Source organism: Rhodamnia argentea, chromosome 4, assembly GCF_020921035.1.
Source record: "Rhodamnia argentea isolate NSW1041297 chromosome 4, ASM2092103v1, whole genome shotgun sequence".
NCBI lineage: Eukaryota > Viridiplantae > Streptophyta > Magnoliopsida > Myrtales > Myrtaceae > Rhodamnia > Rhodamnia argentea.
The window spans coordinates 17,293,185-17,320,730 of NC_063153.1; the positions used below are offsets into that span (position 1 = coordinate 17,293,185).

General features: G+C 39.7%; 4 protein-coding genes across 9 annotated transcripts in view; 2 read left to right on the forward strand and 2 right to left on the reverse strand.

Moving 5' to 3' along the window:
* Positions 1-27,546, forward strand: part of LOC115751000 (protein FAR-RED IMPAIRED RESPONSE 1) — a 146,105-nt gene that overhangs the window by 100,913 nt on the left and 17,646 nt on the right. The gene's annotated exons all lie outside the window — the stretch shown is intronic.
* On the forward strand, positions 712-4,224 carry LOC115750990. 5 transcript variants are annotated; one of them, XR_007198032.1, is made up of 4 exons: positions 712-870; positions 2,131-2,837; positions 2,935-3,711; positions 3,848-4,224. XR_007198032.1 is itself a non-coding variant. In XM_048277095.1 (3 exons), the coding sequence occupies exons 2-3, from the start codon at positions 3,274-3,276 to the stop codon at positions 4,001-4,003; spliced, it is 594 nt and encodes a 197-aa protein (XP_048133052.1). In that variant the 5' UTR covers positions 712-870; positions 2,131-3,273; the 3' UTR covers positions 4,004-4,224. The 5 variants fall into 5 exon arrangements, 2 of the variants coding, with proteins under 2 accessions (XP_048133052.1, XP_048133053.1); XR_007198034.1 differs by having other exon boundaries at positions 2,131-2,792; XR_007198033.1 differs by lacking the exon at positions 3,848-4,224 and adding an exon at positions 3,805-3,828.
* On the reverse strand, positions 7,280-12,065 carry LOC115751012 (ATPase 8, plasma membrane-type-like). The gene is made up of 15 exons (XM_030688677.2): positions 11,669-12,065; positions 11,403-11,522; positions 11,190-11,288; positions 10,969-11,106; positions 10,558-10,872; positions 10,111-10,437; positions 9,868-9,987; positions 9,654-9,776; positions 9,475-9,579; positions 9,061-9,370; positions 8,472-8,986; positions 8,227-8,400; positions 7,960-8,142; positions 7,679-7,854; positions 7,280-7,574 (listed from the first exon to the last, which is right to left on the reverse strand). The coding sequence occupies exons 1-15, from the start codon at positions 11,720-11,722 to the stop codon at positions 7,478-7,480; spliced, it is 2,856 nt and encodes a 951-aa protein (XP_030544537.2). The 5' UTR covers positions 11,723-12,065; the 3' UTR covers positions 7,280-7,477.
* LOC115751014 (class V chitinase CHIT5b-like) lies at positions 16,371-17,937 on the reverse strand. The gene is made up of 3 exons (XM_030688679.2): positions 16,726-17,937; positions 16,595-16,624; positions 16,371-16,562 (listed from the first exon to the last, which is right to left on the reverse strand). Exons 1-2 carry the CDS (start codon positions 17,843-17,845, stop codon positions 16,596-16,598), a joined length of 1,149 nt encoding a protein of 382 aa, XP_030544539.2. The 5' UTR covers positions 17,846-17,937; the 3' UTR covers positions 16,371-16,562; position 16,595.

Below are 27,546 nucleotides of genomic sequence, written 5' to 3' on the forward strand. Positions count from 1 at the left end.
ATGATGACGGAATGTTGAACTATTTAGTATGCATATTAATTGTATCAGTAGAACTTATTTTTGGGACGTAGTTAGTATTTAGATTGACTAGCAAAAAATTGGAGAAGATTAGACCATTTAAATTGAGATAGCTCAGTTAAAGGGCACAACTTGCTGTGTGACTTATGACCATGCAAGTGATCTAGGTAGGAGGACAACTCAATCGTAATCAGATTCATCAATTTAAAAAATTACAAAAGCAGAGGAAGAAAGGAAATTGTTAATGCTGTATCAAATGAGCAAGGATGAAACATTGGGTTTAACAATCTATACAAATAAAAAAAGGTCCAAGAATCAAGATTAAGCGCAAATCAACTCGGGAAAAAAATGAAGAAAAATTAGCATTTTCATGCATCGTTCTTAGAGATGGAGACGAGTAGAGGGGTCGAAACGGGTCATAAAACTGATTTTTTGACTCTCATTTTTTTGGGCGGGTTATATATGGATCGTCTAAATTTCAATCAAATTCTGTGTTCCGACAAAAAAAAAAAAAATCAAACTCTGCGTTAATGGGCTTCCACAGAGTCTCATTGTTGGCCCATTTACTCTAGGGCCGGTTCTTCTTTCTGTGTTAATGGGCTTCCACAGAATCCATTTTCGGCCCACTTACTTTCAGGCCGGTTCTTCTTGTGTCGCTCGTTGGAGCCCGATCGAGCCCTCGGTTCACTCTCGGAGTTCGCGCCAATTACTTCGATCGAACCCGTCTCCTTCCCCTCCAGAAGGCGAGGAAGGCTTGCCCCTTTCCTCTCTGAGATCCGTGCGTCTCTCTCCCTCTCCGTGAAGGTGCTGCTCCCGTCGCTTCGTCCTCCAACGAGCTCGGGACTGTTACAGGTGTGTCCGCGATTCTCGGGCTTTTCTTCTCGCCTTCGCTCGCGTGTTGTCCAGGTCATCCTCTTTCGTTCCCCGTTGGTCCAAGGGTCCTGTTTCGACGCTCGTCGTGGCGTAGTCAACGGGCTCTTCATTTGCACGTACTGCGTGGATGATCATTTCACCGTGCTTTTCTTAGTGTTGCTTTATTTGTTGTGTCCGGTTACCGAGATTCGGGGTTCGTGCCGGCGATCTGCGGAGGCCATTTCCCGTTCCTCTTGAACATGCATTGGCTCTTCTGAGTTGCGCACCAAGTATTTGTTTTTATGTTCGATGGAAAGTAGGGTATGTTTTTCTTGCGTGCGTTCGCTGAGTTTGTGCGCTGTGAGAGAGAGCTCGTGTTGCGTGAAATCAGTGAAGAAGGTGGAGTTGTTGGAGAGTGAGAGGGGTGTATAATCGTTCTATCATTTTTTTTTTTTTTTAATGGAACTTCTTATGCGATATTCTCCATTTTTTCACGTTCGTTCCATTAGAGAGCTAGAGGGAGAGAATTGTGCTGGGAAAAGTGAGGGAAATTGGTGGAAAATTTGATTGCTCGTAACATTTGTCCTGTGATTTTCTTTTTCCATAGTAAATGGGTTTACTGACATATTGGACAAGTTTTTCTAGATCTTTTGAAAAAATAAATTTTATTTTCAAAATATAAAGCAAATACTACTTTCATTAACTAAAAGTCTCATTGAATTTAATCTTACAAAACTTAACATAAAACACCTGCCAAATTCCAATATAGGTGGGCGGGTGGGTATGGGTTTTAATGGGTAGGGTTGAATACAGGTCAAGGCAAAAATATAAATAGGTTAAAACGGGGTCAATCTGTTTTTGACCCGACCCAACACACCCATTTGACACCTCACGGCCTAAGGAATCCCATCTGTTACGGAATCCTGAAAATAGGGTTGTTGATCACTGCAGGATGTGTCCTACTTTAGGAATAAAGATGAGTCCAATTTGCAAATTCATGATTGTATCAAGCTACGGATGTAGCACTACACATGCTTAGCTCTACTTGGGCCTATCATGATTGCCGTCCCTATAAGTGGAAACCCACACTTAGCTGTACTTGGGCGTGTTAAACATCATACAGTTTTTTATGATTTTTGTGTTTACTTTGGCTTTTTCTAGCTTGTGTGCTTTCTTTGAGGCATTTAAAAGACTACTCTTGACAGAGTTCCAGAGCCATCTTTTATTTGAGTGAAGCGGTTGATTAACTTCAATTTGCAGACAGAAAAATCCTCATCTGGAGATATATCTTAAGACGCTTGTGATATATGAGGGAGAGACTCTGTGGACATCTAGTTTGATACTGGATGACAAAACTTTTATCATAAAGATTGTTGGTGATCCACATAATTGCAATAGAAGCCCTAACAATAAGCCAAGCAACTGGTACATGGCTTGCTCGTGAGTACATACCTAAGATTAGAGCCAGACTCATTTACTCCTTTGCTGATATGTGGTCATATGCAAGAGAAAGTTTTGCCCTTACACTTGATGAAAAAGAATTTTGGAGAACCATATGGAAAGCTCATAGTCATATAAAGGAACCGATGGAGCAGCAGTATGATATGCTAAGATCTTATCTGGAGGAGCTGAATCGAGATAGCGAGTATGGAACTTTTAGAATGTAAGTCAACCCAGCAACCAAAATATTTGAGAGGTTTTATGTCGGGTTTGATGAGTTGAGAAGAGGATTTTTAGCAGGATGTAAGCGTGTTGTGGGATTGGACGAATGCTTTCTTAAGACTGGATTGAAGGGGATGTTGTTGTGTGCTGTTGGACAAGATGGAAACAATCAAATGTTTCCAATTGTTTGGGCAGTTGTGGACGCTGAGTCTGAGGCATCTTGGAGTTGGTTTCTCACCTTATTATTTAGTGACCTGAGGGTGGGCAGAGGCGAGGGTTGGACTTTCATCAGTGACCAGCAAAAGGTAATATCTCACTTTTTGTCTTTAAATGTTGCTACGCTGCACTAATGCAATCGTTGATGTGATTTGTATGTTTCTTACTGGCTGATTTTGGTTGCAGGGACTGATAATGCAGTTTCAAGGCTATCTCCACTTGCAGAGCATCAATATTGTGCAGCGCACATATATGCTAATTGGGAAAAATTGTACAAAGGGGATGCTCTTAAGAATCTCTTTTGGAGGGCTGTGAGGTGTACATTTGAAGCTGATTTTGACCTAACAATTGCGGATTTGAAGATGGTGTGCCCTAAAGGTTACGAAGACTTCATGAGGCAAGGCCCCTGAGCATTTTTGTAGGGCTTTTATCAAGACGGGTACCAACTGTGATTTGGTTGATAACAACTTATGTGAGACCTTCAGTGAATACTTTTGGCTACCAAGAGAAAGACCCATACTTGAGATGCTTGAAGGGGTAAGAATTAAGTTGATGGAGTGGATGGTTGAGAAAAGTCAGTTAATGGCTGATCAAACAGATCTAATTTGCCCAAGGATTAGAATGAAGTTGGATAAGACTAAATTGGAGTCCAGATATTGTATTCCTAGAGCAGCTACGAGGAGTAAGTTTGAGGTTGAAGTGGATGATGATAGATTTGTGGTTGACTTGGCTGGGAAGCCCTGTGCTTGTAGGGAAGGGGACATCTCTGGAATACCATGTAGACATGCAATATCTTGCATTATTTTCATGAAGTTAGATATTGGTGATTATGTCAATGACTGCTTTAAGAAAGATGCTTATGAAAGATGTTACCAATTTCCCTTCCCAATTATGAATGGAAAAAAAATGTCGCCCAAAGTCAATGGTGAGCCAATCAAACCCCCACCTTACAAAAAGAAAAGGGTAATCTCTGTCTAATGTTTTATATGTGCATCAAAAGGAAGAACAACTTGATATGTTGAATTTTTTTGTTTTTTTGTTTTGTTTTTACTGCAGATGCCTAATAGTGATAGAGCTTTTTGTTTTGTTTTTACTGCAGATGCCTAATAGCAATAGAGGTATTGACATGGGAGGTCCATCCATCTTCAAGAGACAAACAAGAGTAGGGACTGTTCAAATTTCACCAAGCCAGGCTTCAATTGATACCACAGAATCTTCATGCGCTGAAGAATCTAGAATTGATAGTGGAATGTGAAGTTGTGGACCGGAAAATGCTAGTGGATGCTCAGTGCCTACTTTTAGATGAGGACGTTGAGTTGTAGACTGAAAAGGCTAGTTTTTGTGTTGTTTGTAAGTGCATTTGGCTGTTTACCATATGTTTGGGGATTTGGCAATGTAGTTCAGAATTTGGGATGTTTTGGCTATGTACCCTGTCTTGAGTTGTGCCTGCTGTATAGGAAAGGTTTATTGTGTTGGGATGTTTGTCTTTTGCATCAAACAATGTGGTGGAGTCTGGCTTGCATTCTTCTGATCTGTGCCTGCAGTGCTGTGCTGACTTGTGCCTCCTGTACTTTGCTGCGCGCTCTCTGAACACAGTTTGTGTCCTGCTGATATTCCTTGTGGATGCGATAAATACTGTGCTGATGTTTCTTGTTTTTTGTTTCAAAGAGCTTCATGGCTTTCTCTTTCTCTAAGAAGTCCATATCTGAACAGAGAGCTGTGCTGAGCACAGAAACTGTGCTATGCAGTGTTTTGCTGAGTTGTGCCTCCAGTGCTGTGCCGTGCGATCTCTGAGCACAGTTTTTGTGTGTGCTGATATTCCTTCTTGATGGGATATATCTTGCGTTGATATTCCTTGTTTTGTGTTTTAAAGAGTACATCTCTCTCTCTCTCTCTCTCTCTCTCAAGTCCATAAGCTGAGCACAGAAACTGTGCTTCTGCGCTGTATCATGCTGTGCTTTGCTGAGCACAGAAACTGTGCCGTGCTGATATTCCTTGTTGATGGGATAAGTCCTTGTGTGTATAACAAGTCCGCATCTAACAAAAAGCTGTGCTGAGCACAGACTTTGCCATTTTTATTATGCATTTTCAGCAAAGCTGAGGATAAAAAGGAAGAAACTGATTCGGTAACTTTTGTAAACCAATATCAACAAGGATTACAGCTCAAAGAGGCCTTTCACCAACATTAGAAACAAGTAAACCGAAAAACCCCAGCCTATACAGCCAAAGCTCCAGCCTACTAGCTGTGGCCAACCCTTACAGAATGCCCTTCATCATCTCAGAAAGAGCTTCATGTCAGCCAAATCTTCAATCTACTTTGATCTTGTTTAGGTCATCTCAACAAGACCAAGAACAAGAACTATATCAAACACTGAAGAAGCAGAAGACCAACCCCAACCCCAACCTCAACCTCATCTCCATCTCATCTCAAATCTCGAGCATTCCTTCATTTTGCTGCACATTTCAGAATTACATTTGTGACGCAATCTACGGCAAGCAATGTTGCACCCTCGTATGAACCTTACGGATGATTAGCACAATTGAAGCTCTTATCAATGCTAGCATGACTCTGACATGTCTTCTCCTTCACTTGGATTCTTGCAAATTCATTCTGTAAGCCATTGTTCAATTGATTATCCACATTTTGCAGCCTCTCCTTCAAGGTATCATTATCATTAGTGAGTTGGAAAATTACTTCTTTCTCTTGCATTTTCAGCTCATGATCAATCAATTGTGAAAAAAAAAAAAAAAAACCACAATCATCAACTTGTCAAAACGTAATAACAGATTTTTTAACAGGTTTAGAATCACAACATTGTTCAAAATTACTAAAGTTGGTGACAATATTCATCTTATGAGAGAATAGATTAGAGAATGATGATTGTCACAAGGCTGTTAGTTATAAATAGTAGTAGGAAAATTACTACGTGGTGGTTTACTTTAGGTCGATTTCCCATTATACAATTGTAATGCGAGTGGCATGAGTTGTAAGAGCAGATATAAGCTCATCTCTTTGGGTATTTCCCTTAATAAAGGAAATACAGAACAGTAATCTCTCTCAACTTACCATCTCTTCTTCTCATCTATTCTCTTTGTTATCTAAATATAAATTCTTCTTGTCAGCCTCAATTCTCCTCATCTCCTCTAATATCTTAGTTCATTACATGTATTCCAGATATGCCAACCTAGTATTTAACTTGAAAGCTCCACATACATATGAATGCCTCATGACTATTGCCTGCATGACTACATCAAATAGGTTATGATGCCCTACAAACCACTTTAGCAAAAAAATTTCCAAGGGTCAAAATTCTAAGCCTCAAAAAGCCTCTAGGAATTCAGATGGCTCCAATTATACCTTTCAACTTCTGGCCTCAACGCCCAATTTTAAGGGAATCGGACCTTTAAAAATATGCTTCATACTGGAGAAAGAAAGCTAAATAATGAGGTTGCAGCTCTCCCTTTATGCTGAACAAAGAATGGAATTCCATTTCGATTTCATAAACACAAGTTCTGGATAAGTGAAGATAAAGGAAAGGTCGTTGAAAAAACTGGCTGGTGACGAATGGTTGAAGTTTCCTGGGATTTGACCGTCAAGAGAAAGAAGATAACGTAGCAGGATAATATTTTCAATATCCTGGTAGAAGTTTAGGAAGCAAAAATGAGTAAGAAATAGTTGAAACAAATGGTTGCCGTTATTAGATGTTAAACATGAATGAAAGGGAATGATCTCATTACAACGAATTCTGCAGATGGTACCATAACTGAAGGACGAAACTACCTGATTCAATAGGACTTGAATGGGGTGGGACTGGTTTAAAATAGTTTGTGTTTGATTGGATTGAAATTGGTGATGGAAGATCAGTGTTACTTCACATGCTAAGTTGTAATATAGTTTCAGGTAGCATGTTGATCTCAGAACTGGTTTTGGTGGATGAACAGTAACATAGATGAACCAGTGTCATCGGGCAGCCTTTGTCGCTTTACATACGTCATTATGATTCCCAGCAGCACACTAAAAATTCTACTCGTAAGGAAATTATGAGAGTGGTAAGAATTTCTTCTTCCATGCAGAACATACTAGCAGAACTGCAGTGACAACAGCATTTTCAAAAACTTTCAGTCGGTCTTTCATGTTATTTACTAAAGTTATGATAATTACATTACAAGAATGGTTAAATGCTTGACCAGCTCGTGCACCACGGCCTAGCTAGATTTTTGAGGTGCCGATAAGTTGATTTTACCGGCATTCCGCCATTTTCTTTATCTCTAAATAGCCCAACCCGATTCGCGTTGGTTAGACCTGGCAAAAGGAGTATTTTCCAGTGATCAGTGATTCAGTGGTTGATTGATTGGAGGGTAGGAAAATTAATGCCGAAAATTCACATTGCTGTAGTTTCTCCCCAGTGGTGTCGATGTCATAAAGAACTTCCGTCTTTTCATGACATAGGACATGAAAGTAAAAGCTCATAGAAGTTATTTCATATGATTTATAGCTCATTCATGGATGGTCCCAACAGATTTTTGCATTTTCAAAGGTGAAACACAACAAATCTTCGGCAACAAGCAGTCTTAACTTCCTAGTATTTATAATACAAAAAGAACCCAAACAAACGAAAAGCAAAATTGCAGAAGAAAACAAAAACCTCTCCTGTCTCCTTCCTTCTTCCTTCCCTACATTTCAAAACGAAACTTGGACCTCCTTTGTTTGCTACATCAACTTAATTAATTAGACTGTGTAGTTCTGTTGAATGGTGTCCATGTCCAACCCCTTCAACTTCACCACTGATTCAACATGTCCCTTGAGTGTGTGGAGCTCCCTTAGCCTGTCAAATTTTTTCCAACAAGGAAAACCAAGTTTGAAGACAATGAGTGTATTTGCCTTTAGGCAATTCATAACCTGATTTATGAGACAAGTGAAGCTAGTCACCTCGCGACTTCGGCACGTCTTTTGGCCTGCTCGGCAATCTCGGACAACTCCCGGTAGCTGCTGTTGTCGTTGAACAATGCCTGTGGGGTCTGAAGACCGTGGAGCGTCCTCTCAGCCAAAGCCCATTGCGCCTCCCTCTCGCCCTTGCCATAGTCCTTCTTGGTCGTGAACGCGGTCTATCGATATTAGTAGAAAAAATAGCATCATTGTAGTGAGCTATTAAAGCCAAAGAAGGGAAAATCCATTAAAAGGAATTGATGTTAAAAAGATGATGAGAGAACCTTGCTCTGGAACAGATTGTCCCAAGCCTTGCCGCTCAACACGTAGCGGATAAAGAACTTGAGGACGTCAAGTGGGAAGTACGTGATGATGCTGAAGATCCAGATCACTCCGGCCCATCCCCATCCGATGCCTTGAACCCTAGCAAAGCCCCAGGTTGCGTACACGGCAATGAGCGTCGCCACCTTAATAAGAAATCATAACATGAGCCGCTATATTTGCAGATGATTAAGTGTGCACAGCCAGTCGAAAGCATGAAAGTCACGTACCAATTGTGCAGCAAAGAAGGCACCAACAAGCAAGAGTCCAGGGCGCTCGACAAAGGACCAGCTTCGTGATCGGGTTACAAAGATGAGTGCTTGACTAATGATGCTGACTTGGAGATAAAGCGCCGCAGTCAGCTCGTCTTCACTTCCTTTGATCGACCTCACACCGAAAGTATCCTGCAAAATTTATAGTATAAGCATATTTTCTTTGCTGTATGTGTGTTGCCATAGAAGTAACTTTGGCTTACGGGGAAGAAGTCGGTATCATGCGCAAGCCAGAAGAAGAGCACTGTCATTAGAGCCAGATAGGTTCCGAGAACTATGCCAGTGGAAAAGATCTCCTTGAGCTTCCACGAGTCGGGAACCGGAGAAGGCTTCACTCTGTCCTTAGAGATGGTCATGATGGTCCCATCGTTTAGGATGGCGATGATGAGAACCATGAAAGGCGAAAAATCGAACTTCCAAATGAGAGCCACGAGCAGGAAACCCAGCACGATACGGATTGTGATGGAGACGGCGTAGATGGTGTAGTTCTTCATCCTTTGGAATATGGCCCTGCTTGTCAACACGGCACTTACGATCACACTCAGTCCCGGCTCCGTCAAGACAATGTCCGATGCACTTCGAGCTGCATCGGTCGCATCCGCCACCGCAATCCCGATATCTGCCTTTTTGAGTGCAGGCGCGTCGTTAACACCATCTCCGGTCATTCCACAAATGTGCTTCCTCTCCTGGAGCTTCTTAACAATTTCATACTTGTGCTCTGCATGTTCAACGTGTGTATTAGTCCATCTTGTACTTAAAAAGGGGAAATTGTCAGATGGGACTTATCATTACCGGGGAAGACGCCGGCAAATCCATCAGCTTTTTCGATGAGCTCTTCAACGGAAATAGATGCAATCGACGCATCCTTGCACTCGCCAAGAAGAGAAGATGATGGATACATGTTGGTACCCATGCCAAGCCTACGGCCAGTCTCTTTGCCAATTGCTAGTTGATCACCGGTGATCATCTTCACGTTGACACCGAGGTCGAGGGCACGGCGGATAGTCTCTGCACTGTCATGCCTCGGAGGATCAAACAGAGACAGGATACCGACGAACTCCCATGGCCCTCCTTCGCTCTCCTTGGTCTTCTCAGGAACCGTCTGGGGAGTGCCCAGACAATGTGATGACTCCAGACATAGTACTACGAAGAACATGCAAAGAAATACATCTTGTATCTGATTATTGGCTTGGGAAGCTTACAGACCTGTTGAGCAACAGCGAGCGAGCGGAGGCCACGTGTGGCGAAACTGTCGATGATCGAATGGGCTTTTTTGTTTGCATCCCCACTGAGTTTGCAAAGTTCCATAATCTAGCATACAAGAACAGAAGTTACTAAAGATGATTCAGAAAATTTTGGAGTAATTCTGAGTATGAATAAGCCACCTGTTCTGGAGCACCCTTGCTGCATCGATGCCAATCACCATTACCGTCGATGTAGGTGATCGCAGTGCGCTTGTCCACCGGGTTGAAAGGCAGGAAATGCACCTCTGTAATTCCAGCCCTTGCCTGTAGAAGGACATTCCAAATTGAAATTTGAAGAAGTAGGCAACATCAACATTGATGCAACATGAACGAACAAGCTTGGCATGTTAACCACCTCTTTGGGGTCAGCCAATGTTCCGACAATGCAAGCATCAATTGCATCCTGGTTCTCAACCCTGGATGCCCTGGCAGCAAGCAACAAAACAGTGTCCTTGTCTGCATCCTTTGGAAACACCTGTAACGGAGATCGACCCCGGAAAAATATTGAAATTCTACTTCGACATTTATGTTTGACTAATGCGGTGAGGAAGGCTTTTGTTAGAGTGCAATCACTGGAATTTAGAGCCTGTTTACTGACCTCGATCAAGCTCTTGTCAACAGTGAGCTTGTTGAGGGTGAGAGTACCGGTCTTGTCACTGCAAAGCACATCCATCCCGGCCATTTCCTCGATGGCAGTCATCCTCTTGGTGATGGCGCCTTGTTGTGAAAGTCGGTGAGACCCAATGGCCATCGTCACAGACAAAACAGTGGGCATTGCGATCGGGATGCCTCCGATGAGAAGGACCAACAAGTTGTCGATACCATCTCTGTAACTCCTATGTTGGATCGGGTACATCACTACTATTTCAACTAGCATGCCCAATGCAATCGAGCAAATGCAGAAGTTCCCGATAGCCGTCAACACCTAGTTGGACAATTAGAAAGGAATCGCACACTCAAATTAGCATAATCTCAATGTCAACTTTCAGTTTTGGACAATCATTTCAAAGTATTGAATCAATGGAATGTCACATATGATCGATACCTTTTGGAAGTGACCAACTTGGTTGGTACTGTCGACAAGGTGGGCTGCCTTGCCAAAGAAGGTATGGACGCCGGTGGCGATAACAACAGCCTCGATCTCACCTTGCTTGCATGTGGAACCTGAAAACACTTCGTCGCCCGGGTGCTTTGTAACGGGCAGCGACTCACCGGTGAGGGCAGACTGATCAATCTTGAGGGGATCTCCTCCCAAGAGACGAGCGTCCGCGGGAACAATGTCTCCTAGCTTGATGCTAATGAGATCTCCAGGCACCAGGATTGCGGCCTCTTGCTCATTCCACATACCATCTCTCAGCACCTTCATTGATTCGCGAACTTCAGTTAAACAAACTTAAGATAACAATGGCTAATTCGTGTGTCGAAATTTCATAAACATGGAACCAGTGGAAGACACCTTGGTTTTGGGGGCTAGACCGGCCATCAGAGCAGCCGCGGCATTTCCAGCATTGTTCTCCTCGATAAAGCTAATAGTTGAATTGATGATCAACAATGTCACAATGCCAACAAAGTCTTGCCAATCTGGTGCCTTTCCCTGTAATTTTCATGTATCTTTTCCTTATGAGAGAGAGAGAGAGAGAGAGAGAGAGAGAGAGAGAAAGGGAGAGATGTCATTACCCCTCCATTAGCCAAAGCAATGGCCATGATAGCAGCAGCCTCCATGACCCATGATAGAGGGTTCCACATAAAACCCAAAAACTTGAGGAACTTGCTTTCCTGTCATATAATGTAGATCAATGTTACTATACATGTGAAATTCACAGTAAAAGAACTCTATGAACGTTAAAGGGGAAAAAATAAAAAATAATGCAATGACATGTTAATCATTACCTTCTTCTCTTCAAGCTTGTTAGGGCCGAAAATTTGAAGCCGCTTCTCGCCCTCTGCAGTCGACAAACCATCTCTTGTGCATTTTAGCTGTTCGAACACTTCATCCACGGGAATTCGCTCCTGCAGGCACAATGCAGAACACACATGAAGGCTAAAATGGAAAGAAAAGGTTAAGTTGGTCTAGCCAGGAAGCCTTGGAATGCAAGAATGAATGATGATTTCTCATGTCCATGTGGAGACATGCTCTGCAACCAAGAAATGCTTACAAGGTCGACACTTTCGTTCTTGATTTGTTCTAAAGAGATGTCGCCGGAGGCCATCGTGAAGGAGACGGGGGACAGAAGAAAGAAGAAAGAACCAGCTGTGCCAAGATTCCTCTCTTTTGAAAGCCTCCTCTTCCTCCAAAGAAGGACGAGGAGGGAGACTCAAGGAAGTTTGAGATTTGCTGGATTGGTTCCTCTGAATTACCAGGAGCTCAGCTTCAGGGCCTGTGGTCTCTTTATATGATTCTAGAGAGAGAAAGAGAGATACGCTGGGACAGCAGTTTTCCTGTAACAATCACAGGTTGAAGATGGTGATTTTGGCATTTGTGGCATGCCAGAGTCTGCGGTCTAACCCTTGGACATCATTCTCATGGCTAATTTCAGATGTTTCATGGAATTCTTGACAATTGTGGGGAGTTGATAACAAATTATGTCCCTTTTGGAATAAGCAAAGGGGGGCTATTAAGGAATTTAGCTATTTAAAGTGGTTTTTTTTTTTTTTTTTTTGGGGCATTGTACAGACAGATTTGTTAGGTACGAGAGTCCTGCAATTGCGGCAATGAGATATTCATGCATAAATTCTCACACAAAATAGGATCATTGTAAGATGGTTATCAATCTACGCCCTTCCTTGTCTTTGGGTGCCTAGGTATCCACCCCTGATGGATATTTGCTAGTTATGGATATTGTGACATCCCAAATTCAACATATGATGAGAGAAGCCCTTTTGAGTAACTCGTAAATAAGATTAGTACAGATTTCAAAATTTTAGTTTGATGGTCGTGTTAGTTTTCAACGACAACTTTTCATATATGAAGAATGCTCGAAATGAGCCGTTAACGTAGGACTCTTTTTGATTGGATGCCGTAATTCCTTCACTTTTGGGAAATTTTAAGATAAAAAAGACCTTTTCGATCCAATTTTATTAATTATTTCATCAATTATTTGATAATTATTAACCCCAATCTTAGTATTTTTATCACCATTGGGATCAATATCAATCCATGACTCAACGTCGACTTTATTTCTAAGACAAAAAACAAACATTCTCCAATCAAAATATTTTCTATATGTCATTTTATCCAAATTCATAATATCATCGTCTTCTAAATTAATAGAGATAATACCTCATAGCATATCAACTAATTTACCTTTATATATATATCTTGGTGTAATTATAAGAAATATCTTGCTTATTATTTAAACGTAATGGTGATACATAAATATATAAATCCTTCTTATTTTCATGATTAATCGATTTATATGAGAAAAGACCATATCTATAGTATTTTTGAAAGTTATATTTTGAATTTGGTAATGAGTTTGATTCAAAATCATTTAATTTTTTGTAATTAATTAATATTAATAGATCTTTTTCATCAGAACGCCTTTTGGTTAAATCTTTATTTGGCACTATACACATTTGATTGAATCTATTTTGCCATTTGTGTGATACTAATTGATACTATCTAATCGAAGATAAATCACATTGATAATGACACCTTAACCAGTTTTTCTATTGAATTGTTCCCGAATTCAAAATATTTTTATGTTTTAATTCAGAACGAAAAATTGCTTGTGTTTTAAAATAATCCTTTAATTCATTTTTAAGAAAATGAGATGTTCCGTGATATTGAAGGATATATCTTAACTTATACAAGTTACAAATTTGCGTTTGATATAATTGGTAAAATACATATGCTTGTGAGAAATAGGATAAGAAAATCTTTGAATTTTGATTACTAATACCTGAAATTGATTTTTTTATAGTCCAAATAAAATAAATTGTATTTTTATTTGTTTTAACGAATTTTCTTTATTTATTTCATTATTGTAAATGTATTTATCGATCATTTTTTTAAATTATCGAAAAAATTTGTGTAGTGATCTTCGGAATATTAATGATACAGAGAAGTATACCTATGTATATTCTTTCAATTAAAATTTTGAAAGAATAATATGATTGACGGACTAATCTAACATTTCTTCTTTTTAGTTTATGCAAAATATTTTTTTATTGATGTTAATAGTTCAGTAGGGTAGCTTCTTTTATTATATCTAATGTTTCTATTTATTTTTGGAGTTAAAAATCATTTCTTATTATCTTTTGTAATTTTTTCGATTTGATTCTTGATTGTGCTGGTTCTATCAGCCGGATCTTTCATTTTTTTTTTCTATCAATGAATAATCTGTCAAATCCATAAATTGAATTTGAATGGATGATTAATTTTTTTTATTTTCTTATTTATTGTGATATGACAGATAAGTGTACCGAGAAGCCAATCATCGGGTGGGTGGGGAGCATACTACCTCTAGCATAAGTTTATTCTTTAAGAAAAAAATTTCGCTGTTGGTCTTTGAATTTGCACATTATTTTGATCAAGTCCTCAAAAATTTAATTCATCAAATCAAATCCTTGAACTTACAAAGAATTTCGTTAACGAGTGTCTTGACATTTGTTTTTGCATGTAGCTCCAATTGAGCTGAAAGTACTCGATTAGAAAAGTTATGCAAGTTTGACAACTTGTTTATTTAAGGACTTGATTGGAAAAAGAAGATAAAAAAAAAAAAAAAATCAATAAACAATGAAAAATATTGAAATATTATAAAAAAACGTTATGATTTTCTGTCAAAATTAGCTGGATGGATTCAATTGGTAAAACTTGAAAAAGTTTAGAACTCAATTAATAAAATTAAAAGATTTAGGACTGTATTAATAAAAGTATAATAAGTTTACAATTTTTTGGACACAAAAGTTTAGAGACCTTAGTCTTCTCTAAGATGGATCAACCAGTGGATTTGAATGAAAATTGATCAACTACTTGTCTCATATGGAGTAAATTAGGGAACACTTTCATTGATTCAAAGTTAAATCGACATGAACTCAAGTACCAAGTACCAGAGAGATCAATTGACATTTTTTCCCATTTTTTTTCCAGATTCACTCTTAAATTCTTAATCCATGGGAAAACCTGCCTTTCCATTTCGGATCAATGAAGGAGCAGACTGAAAAAAAGCTGACAAAGATGTCAAATCCAAGCACAACAATCCATTACCCAAACAAAAATGCTGGCCTCAAGGAATAATCTGAACTGAACAGCTAGCAACCAATACTATGAACCAAGTTCAGACATAGAACACATGGAAGTAACCGAAGAAATTCTTAGTCTATGCCTTTCCTAGCGCTTTCGCAACTGGACAAACCTCAATGCCTTTTTCAGTTTTTGGGCCAATTTTGCTTAAGACCAAGGCCACCACATGCCCCCTCTCCCTCACCATCACCAATGGCATCTCCTATCTTGCCTCCATCCCATGGAATCAAAGGTGGGTATTGGCTTTCTTCCCGAGCCGAGGATTTCCTGCCCTCGGCGATTCGAACTTCCTACTTCGCTCAAATCTTCTACGCCTTTGTCCAGCTCGACCCTTCGAAGGTCCGTCATTGGCGTGGCTCAGGAATATGGCTTCGATGGCATCGATTTCGATTGGGAATTCCCCGCCAGCCCACAAAACGTCTCGAACCTATCCCGCCTCTTGGAGGAACTGCAAATCTCCCTAGAGTTGGAGCACGTAGGTTCGGGCAGGCAAAAGCTCCTCCTGACGGCCGTCGTCTACTCCTCTGCCGAATTCTTCCTCTTTGACGACCCGGCAAAATCCTACCTGGGCGACACGATGAAGGATTCCCTGGACTTTGTGAACGTGATATGCTTCAACTACCACGGGTGCTGGGACGCGGCGGCCAAGGCCGCACACGCGCTGCTCTACGACAAGGCGAGCAACATAAGCATAAGCAATGGGATATCAACGTGGGTCAAGTCAGGGGTGCTGCCAAAGAGCCTGGTGATGGGGCTGCCAATGCATGGGAGGACATGGACATTGAAGGACCCAAGTGAGAATGGGATTGGAGCTCCTGCTGTCGGGGTTGGCCCTTGCAAAGATGGGGTCTTGACATTCGGTGAGGTTGTGGAGTTTAACGAGAAGAATGGGATGGTTCCCCCGTGGTGTACGATCCTGTGACCTTGTCCAACTATTCCTATGTCGGAACCGGTTGGGCCGGATATAATGGCCCGACTTCAACAGAGAACAGGGTCGAGTTTGCTAAGGAACAGGGCCTTGGTGGCTACTTTTTATGGGCACTCAGGTACGATGACCAGGATTGGACCCTTTCTCAGACAGGTAATTTATCAGTATAGTGCACCAAATTTACTTCCTAGCACAGCCTATGGCTCTTTCTCGAGGTTCGATTCATCTTCATTCATACTTGTTATTTCGAATTTTGTGAGTATATCTTTGCGGAACTGAGATTAATGCTGCCAAAAGGACTGGGGAAACAACGTCTTTCTCATTACGTGCTGAAGTCGATTGACTTATATCATGTTTGATCTTGCAGCTTCAACTGCATAGGAAAGTGGCAATTGATGGACCACAATGTGTACAAGCGGGTATAAGGACTGCGACTGATATCGATAAGCTTCGTGCCGAAGCCCGTACAATTTTATTGATGCGATGTGAATGCTAAATACTGAGAAATGCCATGCCGTAATAAATATGGCTGAAAGTTGTTTTGCAGGATGACACGATAAGCTTGTGTGTGAGCTTTTGATCGACCGTCACGACACGAGCATGTCATTTAACATTGAATTTCTCCTGCTCAATTAGTAATTTGTTTCCCACAATGGTCTTAATATTGGAATGATAGCCATCCTTGCACATAGTCCGAGGGACTACACAGAAAAATGTTTGAATCTAATCCTTGCAATCTCTCAATCCACTAGTGTTACATTGGGGAATTTATTGGACATAATCAACATTACCTTAAACTTAATCAAAGATTCTAAAAACATAATGGTCTCTGTTGGATGTTGAGGTCCCACTAGACATTAACATCACCCAAGCTCCAGAGAGGCCCACACTTAGTCCCACGATGTCCAATTCATTTTCCATAGATCCATGCCCTAGAAGCTGCAAAATATCAAAAGTGAATCAACATTGGCAGATCTATGCAGAGCGTTTGTACTAATAAACTTTCAATTATGGTCAACAACTTAGAGAGAGTGGATTACCTTGGGTTGATATTCTCCAATCTTTGTCATAACTTAGAGCCCAAAAGAAGTACCCTCTTAGCCCAAGGGCCTGAGCGAGCCCAACCTTAGTGGCCGTCGAGACGACATCGTCGTACCCCACCCACGACGTCCCTTTAAAAGAGTAGGTTGACACGGTGGTCGCGTCATACTGCACGGTGGCGTTGTTCTTCTTGTTGAATGTTTCCACTTGGGAATAGGTAAGCACGCCGTCCTTTCCGGGGCCAAGTCCGACGGCCGGTGCGCCGATGCCGTGAACGCTTGGATCCTTGAGCTCCCAAGTCCTTCCGTAAAGTGGCAAGCCCATGACCACCTTCTTGCGCGGCAACCCGGCCTGAATCCATGACCTGAGCCCATAGCTTGAGCTTATGTTGCTATTCGGGTCGAAGAACGCGGCGTGGGCCCCCGTGGCCGAAGTGTCCCACGAGCCGTGATAGTCGTAGCACATGGCGTTGATCCAGTCCAAGTTCTGATTCATTGAAGCCACAGGGTATTTCCGATACGTTCCCGATAGGAAGAAGTCCACGGCGAAGTAGACGGCGGCCGTGAGAAGCAGCGGAGGCCGAGCTGTGGCCTTGGACTCCCTTGTTATCGCGTTCCGCCACTCCTGGAACAACAGGCCCAAGTCCGCCATCTGTTTCGGGTTCTCGGGCATTTCCCAATCGAGATCGAGCCCATCAAAACCATACTTCCTCGCAACCTCAATGGACGAGTCGATGAAGAGCTTTCGCGTCGAAGCGCTCGACGCAATGGTCGCGTAGAGAGCTGGGCCAGCCCCTCCACCGCCGATAGATATGAGGGTCTTCACGGGCGGGCTCTTCTGGCGGAGGGCGGCAATGAAGTTCGACAGCAGCGGGGCCGTCGAGTCCGAGACCTCGAACTTGTAAGTTGTATTGCTCGGGGAAAGGAAAGCGTAGAGGATGTGAGTGAAGAGCGACGTCTCTATGGACGAGGGAGGGAAACCGCTCGAGAACCACGAAGGATAATAAGCGCCTTTGATCGCCGCCTCCGGAGCCAAAGCTGCAGCCGCGACAGCGCCTTCCGCAGGTGCTATCGAGAAAAGAACTACGAAGAGCAAATTCAAGAAGCTGAAATTCGCCATGCTTTGCAGGACAAAAACAAGGTTCAAAATATCCAAAGCATGCGTAACAAGCAAAAGGGTCAGAGCCTATATATAAATAAATGTCCTTTAGGACAGCGAATTCTTGGGACAGCGAATTTTGTCCGTAAGTTGCGTGATATTGGAGCCACGTTCTAGAGGATAAAGAAATGGGAGGACGTGTTAGTGAATGGTGGTTTTGATTATAGTTGAGAATCGCTGTCTCTATTGGTAAAAGAGCATTAAAGATCGTGAATTCAGACATATCTCTAGAGAGCAGCCTTAATTGACCCACTCCATTATTTAGTCCAAAGTGTTCTGTCCATTATCTCTTCGGCTCTTGTGATTTGGCGTCGTACTCGTCGCACAATTCACTTATCTATTACATTTTTTTCAGTCAGTCCCAAACTTTAGATTTTATCAATGGAGTCTTCAACATTTGGATACATTGCCAATTGAATCCATCCGATCAATTTTGATTGAAAATTCATAATGTGGATAATGGCCGTTATACGTGACACGATCAACACTAACATATATAATTTTTAATAATACTTCCATAATTTTTTGATTTTTTGATTTATTTTTTCTTTTCTTTTCCTTTTTCACCTCTATTTTTTGTTCTTAATTTTTCTTTCTTCGGCGGCCGGCAAGGGTCGGAGGGCATCAAGTGGACCGTGTCATTAGTCTTACCGAAACATCGAATGGGGGCAAAGGTTGACTTTACCTTGGCGATAGGAAGAAGTCAATGATGATTTTGTGGCTATCAACTTGAGCTCAAATTCAATACCAACCCGTGCTAGAAAGTTAAAGTGAGGTCAAACTTGAACACAAAGGAGATTGATCATGCAATTTCATGTTGTTGAGTACATTTGACTTAGCTGGCAATCTAGAAAGCAGCGCATAGTGGAGGAATCGACGCTCAAAAAAGAATCAAAACCGCAAGTCGCTCTTGGACTTTCATAAGTTGCTTCTTACATTACGTAACTATGATGATTATTTTTGACCAAATCTCATATGTTTTGATTATTTTTGTCCCGATTGATAGAGAGAGAAATGTTGTTCCAGAAACATTTAGGCAATTGCAAAGTCTTTGTGCGGATATTTGTTCTTGTCATGATGATGATGTGTCATTCAAGCGACGGTCCACCACTTGTGTTGGTGTTGTGCGGTCCTATCTTCGTTCATTCAAGGTGGAGGCCCAGTTGGATGTGACAACACATCATTGATAGCGAGAATAGAGGTCCCGAGCCAAATGCCAATGAGGACATCTGAGTCGACCCACGACAGACGATAGTATTGGTGGTGAGGTGAAGCTCACAAAAATACGACAAAAAAAAAAAATTATCAAAAATGTGATAAACTCGTTGTAATTGTACCAATTCAGTTTTATATATATATATATACACACACCAATTGAGTTCTAAACCTTTTGCATTTATCTTTTATTCAGTCCATTCGACTAATTTTGGCCGGCGGCGCTACCTCGGATGTTGGCACCGGCATAAACAATTTTTAGTAGTATTATAATATATTTCGAGTTGTCTTTTTATTTTTCATTTCTATTTTTTTTTCTTCTCCTTCCCAACTAGAGATGAGGGTTGGAGACTGAGGTCGGCCTTGCCAACCCTTGCCTCTAGCAAGCTGTCTAGAGGAAGGAGTATAAAAATAAAAATAAAAAGTACGAAAAGAAAAATAAATAAATAAATCAAAAAAATATTAAAAATTTATTAAGAATTGTCTACGTCGGTATCAACCGGCCAAAATTGCTCGAATGGACTGAATTAGCATAAATGCAAAAGGTTTCAATTCAATTGGCCAAAAAAAAATATGTATGATTGAATTGGCATAATTAAAATAGATTTATGATTTTTTGGATAATTTTCCTCAAAAACGCCCATTCTGTAGCGATGGACAGATAATAGAGAAACTAGAGAAACCACAAAGGTAAGGTTATTTAGTTTACGTTACTTTTGATAGGCATGGAGTTGGATTTCTCGTCAAATTGGAGATTTGTTGATTAGGGCTCAAAATTAATTCCGATTAATTTGAAATGCGACCCATAATCAAACTCATAAGGAAACTCGGCCCATATTAGGAAAATCCAATTTGGACTCTTGCTAATAGGATCGTGGGAGGTGATGAAGAGGAAAATGAATTTGTCACGACTTCTTTTCCTGATTGAAGATGAAGTCTACGTTGACGTCGGAGAAGGGCTCATAGTATTTTTGCATACAAATATGTTGTCGTCGAGTCTGGTCTTGTGCGCGTAATGAGTTTGCTAAATATGTGCGAAAACTTTTAAGAGACAATAATAGAGAGCAATGTGAGCCATCGCCCAAGACAGTCGAGATGAGAAAACTCCTTTTTTGCGATTAATTCTTATCGGTTTGAGTTCAATCTCTGATGGAAATTCACTTACGAGTGAGCGGACTGAGCAATTGTGCTTCATGGTAAAAGACGACGAGATCGATATAAAACTGAACATGATAGTACAATGATTTCACAATTTATCCTGAAGAACGGAACGACCAAATGAATACAGAAATGTCTGAAATTATTGAAGAGTTAGCTAGATGATTTGTTTAAGTTAAGGGCTCGTGAGTGTACCTAAACCTCTAACCGGTACTAAGTGGCTTTTTGTGTCTGGCACCTTGCGTTGAGTAGAATTCATGATCTGGAAATAGACGAGCAAAAGGTTCCAATGGTGCAAATACAAGGGATGATGCCATTGTTCCTTTTTCTTTTGACCTATTAAAACTCAACTTGGGACCCTATTATGATTTACTACCCCAAAAAAAAAAAATCACCTTTTTATTCTTGTTGTTTCAAACTCTATTCAATCAAGTCCTTGTACTTTGCTCGTTTTAAATCAAGTCCTTCTACTTGTACAAATCATTTTAATCGGTTCTCTCCGACAATGCATTTTATCAAATCTAACCGACGTGGCTATCGGCAATGCCCGAGTGACACGAATAACATTTCTTTGTCATAGACACTACCGTGGAAAAAAGAAAAAAAGCGAAGGAAAAAGAATCTTCTTCTTCTTCTTCTTCCACTCCTAGTCTCTCCCTCTCTTTCACATGCACTTGGGTGTTGACCTAGTAAAATATCACCCGTGTCACCCTCCGGCATAATCCGATGGCCTTGTCAGCTTGATCTAGTTGGATTTGGTGCCGGAGAGATTTGATTAGACGATACATGGAAGAGGAATGACTTGATTAGAATAATTCAAATACGATGACGTGAATGCAAATAAAAAACATCTCCTGGGAAACTAGAAAAAAAGCACGAAAGTATAAGGACAAATAGTAGAATTCTTCTACTATAGGATTAATCTTATTCACACGGACCGTGTAACTTATAATTACACATCTCGTACCCTCCACCAATGAAATGAGCAATATTTATAATATTTTATATTAATTATCATATAACTCATCGAATTAATTATCATATAACTCAAGATACGAATGGGTGATGCAATCATTGTTCGTTAGTTGCAGTGCATAGTTGCGGAGATACGTTAGTGTAGAAGTGTAAGTGAATTAGGAGAGCTGAAGGGGTGTTGGGTGGTCCTAAGCCTCTCTCATCCCAAAAGCTAGCTTAAAGGATGAGACTTTCCCTCACACTTATCAACCGACCACCAACCTCTTCTACAACCAATGTGGGACAACCCCAACAATCTCCCCCTCACACATCGGGCTATGGGTCGAAACCGCAACAACCCGTATATTTCCCGTATGACTATTGGGTCCAGATTTGTTGATAACCTGGCTCTGATGCCATTTGTTGGGAGCGGGAAGCAGAAGCTTGGAACCTTTACCCAGTGAAATTGCCAAGAAGGAGCTCAAGTCCGAGCCCGTTAACATATCCAGTTAGACCCACCTTCACTCAAAAACTTTTGCCAATGAGTTATGCGCTAACTTGGATATATTAACCGCTCAAGACCACATTAATTATCCAATGTGGGATTTCTCTAACACAACTCACATGTGCATTCTAACAATCTCCCCCTAACGTGTGAGTTTCAGTGTTAGGTTTGCTCCCCTTTAATCCAAGTATCATTCCGCATCAACTTATCTTAAGTTTAATCTCCAAGTCATTATGATGCACTCGTAGCTATGCACTGCAACTAACCAACATCAACTACCGACTTAGGATTGCATCACTCATGGTCTCCATCTTACATCTTGGACCAACCATCCATGGTCTTTCTTTTTATGCCAAAACTCGTGTTATCCAACCAACTATCCATGCTCACTTCTTGCCAGACCAATCGTGATGGCAATTTGAGTTTTGGCAATAAAAGACCATGGACAATTGGTCTGAGATGCAAGATAGAGACCATAAGTGATGCAATCCCAAGTTAGCAGTTGATGTTTGTTAGTTGCAGTGCATAGTCGTGGGTGCATCGTAATGACTTGGATTAGAAAATAGAATAAAAATCAGAAAATTCAAAGAAAATTCAAAAAAAAAAAAAGAAAATGTTATACGGGTCGTTTAGGAGTAGACCGATTCGGGACTTGTATGGTTTGGACTGGGCGCCCGCGAGGCATGGGCCAGGTCGACCAGACCCGGTCCGGATAATTCAAAAAAAAATCAGAAAATGATTTTAAAAAAGGAAAAATCATAGAAAATTCAGAAAAATTGGAAAAATCAAGAAAAATTCCAAAAAAATTGAAAAAAATCCCAAAAATTAGGAAATGGACCATTTTGACTGGCCAATCCTATTTTTAGCCATTTTTCTTCTCGATTCCTTTTGAAAATGATGATTTTACCCCTTAAGGGTAAATTGTCTCTAATTTTTCTGAAAATTCCAAAAAATCCCAAAAATTAGGAAATGGGCCATTTTGACTGGCCAATCCTATTTTTGGTGATTTTGCCTCCCAATTCCTTTTTAAAATGATGATTTTACCCCTTAAGCGTAAATTGTCTCTAATTTTCTTGAAAATTTCAGAAAATCCCAAAAATTAGGAAGAGGTAAGCAGTGAACTAAGGCCCGAGAGTACCAAAACAAGCAAAGGGTTTTAGGTATTTTCGTAATATTAGAAAATCATGGGAGTTCTTTTGTAAGGAAATATCAATGAATGTCACTGCGTTTGGAGATTAAAATTAATCATTTAATGAGACTAAACTTATTTAATAACCTCAACATTGACTTAACTTTTTCAATTAAGTAAAAAAACACTAATTGTGATAAATAAGGTGGGGTTTATTTGATTAGTTCAATAGAAAAATAATCGACATTAGTTAAAATATCGTAAAATCTATTGATAGAACCTATCGGTAATTATCTATTTTATGTCCAAGAAAATATTATTGATATTCGGATATCAATGTTAATTATCATCAAACAACATTTTGATTTTATTAGCACTCTACATTATCGAAAACTTAAAACTCAATACTTTTTCGGAAGTTACCTTTTAAGTTTACCAAACGAGTCCATATAAGATGATTCTCCCCTCAATGCCTTTTTAGACATTGTCTAAATGAAGCTCGACAACAAAAATAAGCTTACCTAATCGTCTATTCAAGCCAAAAGCTTCTGGTTGCATCTCTTCTTTGATCCAATTATAGACCTTCTTCCTTCGTTTTCCTTATCATTGTAATTAATAGGCAAGAGTCCGGACCAAAGAAGAAATTTAGGAGTTATGCTCCGACAATCGAGTCGTAACTTTGTTGAGTTGTATCGCGATCTTGTCAATTTTCCTGTACAATCATTCAAAAATCTATTTGCCGATTCAAGCTTCAAAGGGTAGGAAAAAATCCTTGCGCAACATCAACATCATTTTATTTTGTATAGTTAAATTTTGGAAATCCAATGTTGACACCTAAATTTTGACTTTTAGAAAATCTATCATTTCAATTCATAAAATGAGAGCTAGTTATAGATCTCACCGAAAAAAAAGTAATAATATAGAATTTCATGCATTTCATATTTATTTTTATCATGCATTTGCATTTGCATTTAATGAACCTGCGGTGAAGCGACCGGAATTAATCATGCGGATTCAATAAGCAAAAAAATAAAATTGTGCTAAGGCATTGGGGAACATGTTGGCCGAAAATTTCAAGTAATAAGGCCAAATTGGGATTTAATTGAACATAATTCAGCCATTTAAGGACTAAATTGGAAAAGGTTTTAGAATCGGGTCTATTTCACAATAATTAATAAACTTAAAGCACTTAGCTTGCAAGCGTTTTGCCTATAAATACAAGTGTTATGCTTAGGGTTAAAGGGGGGAGATGAAAATCTTCTGCTAAAAATAGAGAAATTCACGTAAGGAAATTGGGAGACCCGAGAGCCTTGAGAACTGAGAAACAACGTGAGAGTGTCACGGCCTTGCCTCCTCTTACGGACGCCCTTGCTGTCCAAGAATTGGCTGCTATTCGGTTCTTGTTTTGATGCTCGATTCCCTCGTTGTCCTGCACAGAATATTATTACAGTTTGGCCTCTGTTTCACTACTTCTTGGCTTGAAAATTACTGATGTTCAGGATCACTATCTGGGGGTTGTTTCGCTGTTGTTTCAACACTGTTTTTCGCTGAATCGGGACCCAAAAATCGTTGCTGCTCAATCCAAAAGTTCTGCAGCTGCGCAGGGATAAAACATTGCAGTTTTGTATCTATTTCGCTGCTGTCCAGACCGGTTTTTATTCTTTTTATTGCTATTTACTACTGCAATCTAGAGCTTAAAGATCTCTGCCGTTCAGGACTGTTTTCTTGCTAATTTGGTGCAAAAACAGCGGCTATTTGGCACGGTTTCACTTGACTACTAGTGCAATTTTGTTTGGAATTATTCATAGTGCTTTCCTTGCTGTTTTTGTATAGAAGACGTAATGTTCGTGCGCCCTTCTTTGGGTGAATTAGCGAGGGATTTCAGCTTGCAAAGGTGGACTTCGAAGGAGCTCCAAGGCGTTACAAATCCTTAGTTGATTGGATCCAGAAGCTTGCTTGATTATCAAATTTTCGGTTCAAGTTCGAATTAGGTAAAATCTCTATTTCATGATATTCTGAAAAATGGTTTCATAATTTGAATTTTTTAGATGAATGAAATTTTCGGATATGATGAGATTATTACCTAGTTTAAAAAATCAGAATCGGAAGTTATCTGGTGAATATCTTGAGTACCATTGAATTCAACTTTGGGATATATTGGCATATCTTTGGATACATCTTGTGGTTCAATTTGAATATAATTTGAGTCATGATCATATCTTGGGGGATGTCATGCATATCTGAAACATATTTTGAATTCATGAGCATATTTTTGAATATTTGATTTGAATTTAAGATAATCTGAATCCCAATCACATCTTAAAGATATTGTGCACATCTTTTGGAATGTTCAAGATTATCCTGTGGTGAATTGAAACCCTTAAAAATTCTGATCATATCTTTTAGGTTTGGATAATTATCTGAAAATTCATTTCAAATTTCAAGGGATAATCTTTCCTATTTTAAAAGATGTGAATCCTTTGTGGATAGGGGCCTATCCCCTTTAAAATTTCGGCACCTACCCTAGTTGGCCAAAAATCATTTTTATATATATATACTTTATTCTAATTCAAATATTTTTATAATCTACCTTGAGTATAATGCACGCTCCCGTGTGCCTTGTCCCTCGGAATATGTGCAATATGGATGACTACTCGACTTGACCCCCGAAGTACGACGTCATCCGCACAATGAAATTGTCTAACCTATCCCACAACTTTGGGACCGGACTGACAAATTCCATGATATACAAATTCACTATCCGACCCTACCCCGAGGTACGACGTGAATAAATTACCTTCTGACCCCACCTCCAAGGTACGAAGCGAATTCATCGAAAATTTCGGATATAAGGTGTATTATACTCAAGGTTTATTATATTCTTATTTGATTCATTTTTTCATAAAAAAAATCATAAAATCATAAAAAAAAAAAAATCATCATGTCTTGGCTTAAAATGCATTTTTTTTTCGGAAATTACACCTTAAGGTGAATCTTACTATAAATTGAAGCAATTTGTGTTAATTGTCGGACAAATTCATCATAAAAAAAAATGAAAATTCATGGAAAGTGATGACGTCTCATTCGCATACCATATAGTTTAATTTTTCATGCATTATTTTCTTGCCATCCATGCATTCCATGTCATTAGCATATTCCACGATGGTTACATATCATGAAATTTGGCTCATATTTGTCTTTGCATCAAAAATCATTTTTTTTTATCATGAATTGTTCTTTCACGACATTTAGGCTAGAGCATTTCATCAAATTTTCACTCATCGTGTATATCCCCTTCTCTTATGCCATGTCACATAGTTTAGATTTCATACCGGATGTCATAGATTAGAATTCACATTTTTTTTGCATTAAAATTTGATTTTTTTAAGTCATCATGCATAATCGTTTTCATCATATAATGTTTTATCATATCATCATATAGTTAAACTTTGCTTATAGTTGCATTTGATATTATTCATGTCATCTAATTGCATTTTCATAACATGCATTTAATAAAAAAAATCCAAACAAAAATAAATTGCACCTTAATTCATTTATTGAAATCAATTGAATTTGCCAATCAAGAGAATTGTCACAAGAATGGTACCGAAAGGGTGTTAATTGAAAAAATTAACATAATCAAGTTCCCGAACCCAAATCTCTGGTTAGCAGAAAATAAAGTATTCTCCCATACTTTATTTAGGTATCTAATCTACCTACTAAAAAAAAGATTAGTGGCGGCTCCGAAATTAAAAAAATCTTTTGATTAAATCAAATCAACCTAAGTTGCGAATTGGTAGAGTTTGGGAGAACTCGGACTAGGTTAGCTAACTCATTTAATTAATTTGGTAATCCATTAACCCGAAGTTCAATCCGAATTTCGGGTGCGGCAGCTTAGCGACTCCACTGGGGAAGAATACTTGAAATTTTTTGAAAAAAATTAATCTTAAAGGTTGACTTTTGAATTTTCGAAAATTTCATTGTATTTCAAGAAGACTTAGGCCGAATTCTTGCGATGATTTTCTTTTGATTGGCTTTATTTCATTGATTATTTAGGTATTACATGTTTTTGCAAGGTAATTTTAAATGTTACCAATCTTTGTTTCGCAGGGTAGTGTAATTTAATTTTATTCCTGATTTATATAAAATGCCATGTGTCCGCATTCTATTTGCATTGCATTGTCACCGCAATCGGACCCGAATTGCTAGTAACTAGGATGGTATCGCGTAGGTATCTCCCTTACCTCACCGCCGAGATATGGGCAACCCCGTCCCCGATCCCGACAATTTCCTTCGTGTTGGAGATTTCTCCCCTGGCTATACCCCCATAGCACGGGCGGAATCTCGACCATAGCCGAAGTTTTGGAAATTAGACCTAACCAAACCCCATTGGTACGGTCCGTTTTTGAAATCTCATTTTGAAAACACCATTAATCAATTAACTTACATCCATGTGCATGTGGTTGTGATTGTGGTCCCTCATGGCAAATTCTTAGGTTTTGTCTTGTAATTTACTCATTTTTCATTTATTATTTTGGGTTGGTCCATGGCAATTAGGGTTATTGAGTCTCTATCTTGATCATGGGAAGCAAGGATAATCCTAAGAATATCCGGATTCTGGATGCACCGAAGTCGGACTTGAGCGAGTGGCCGACTTGACTGGACCGCACCGCCCGTGCATATGTGGAATCCAGAGTCGGG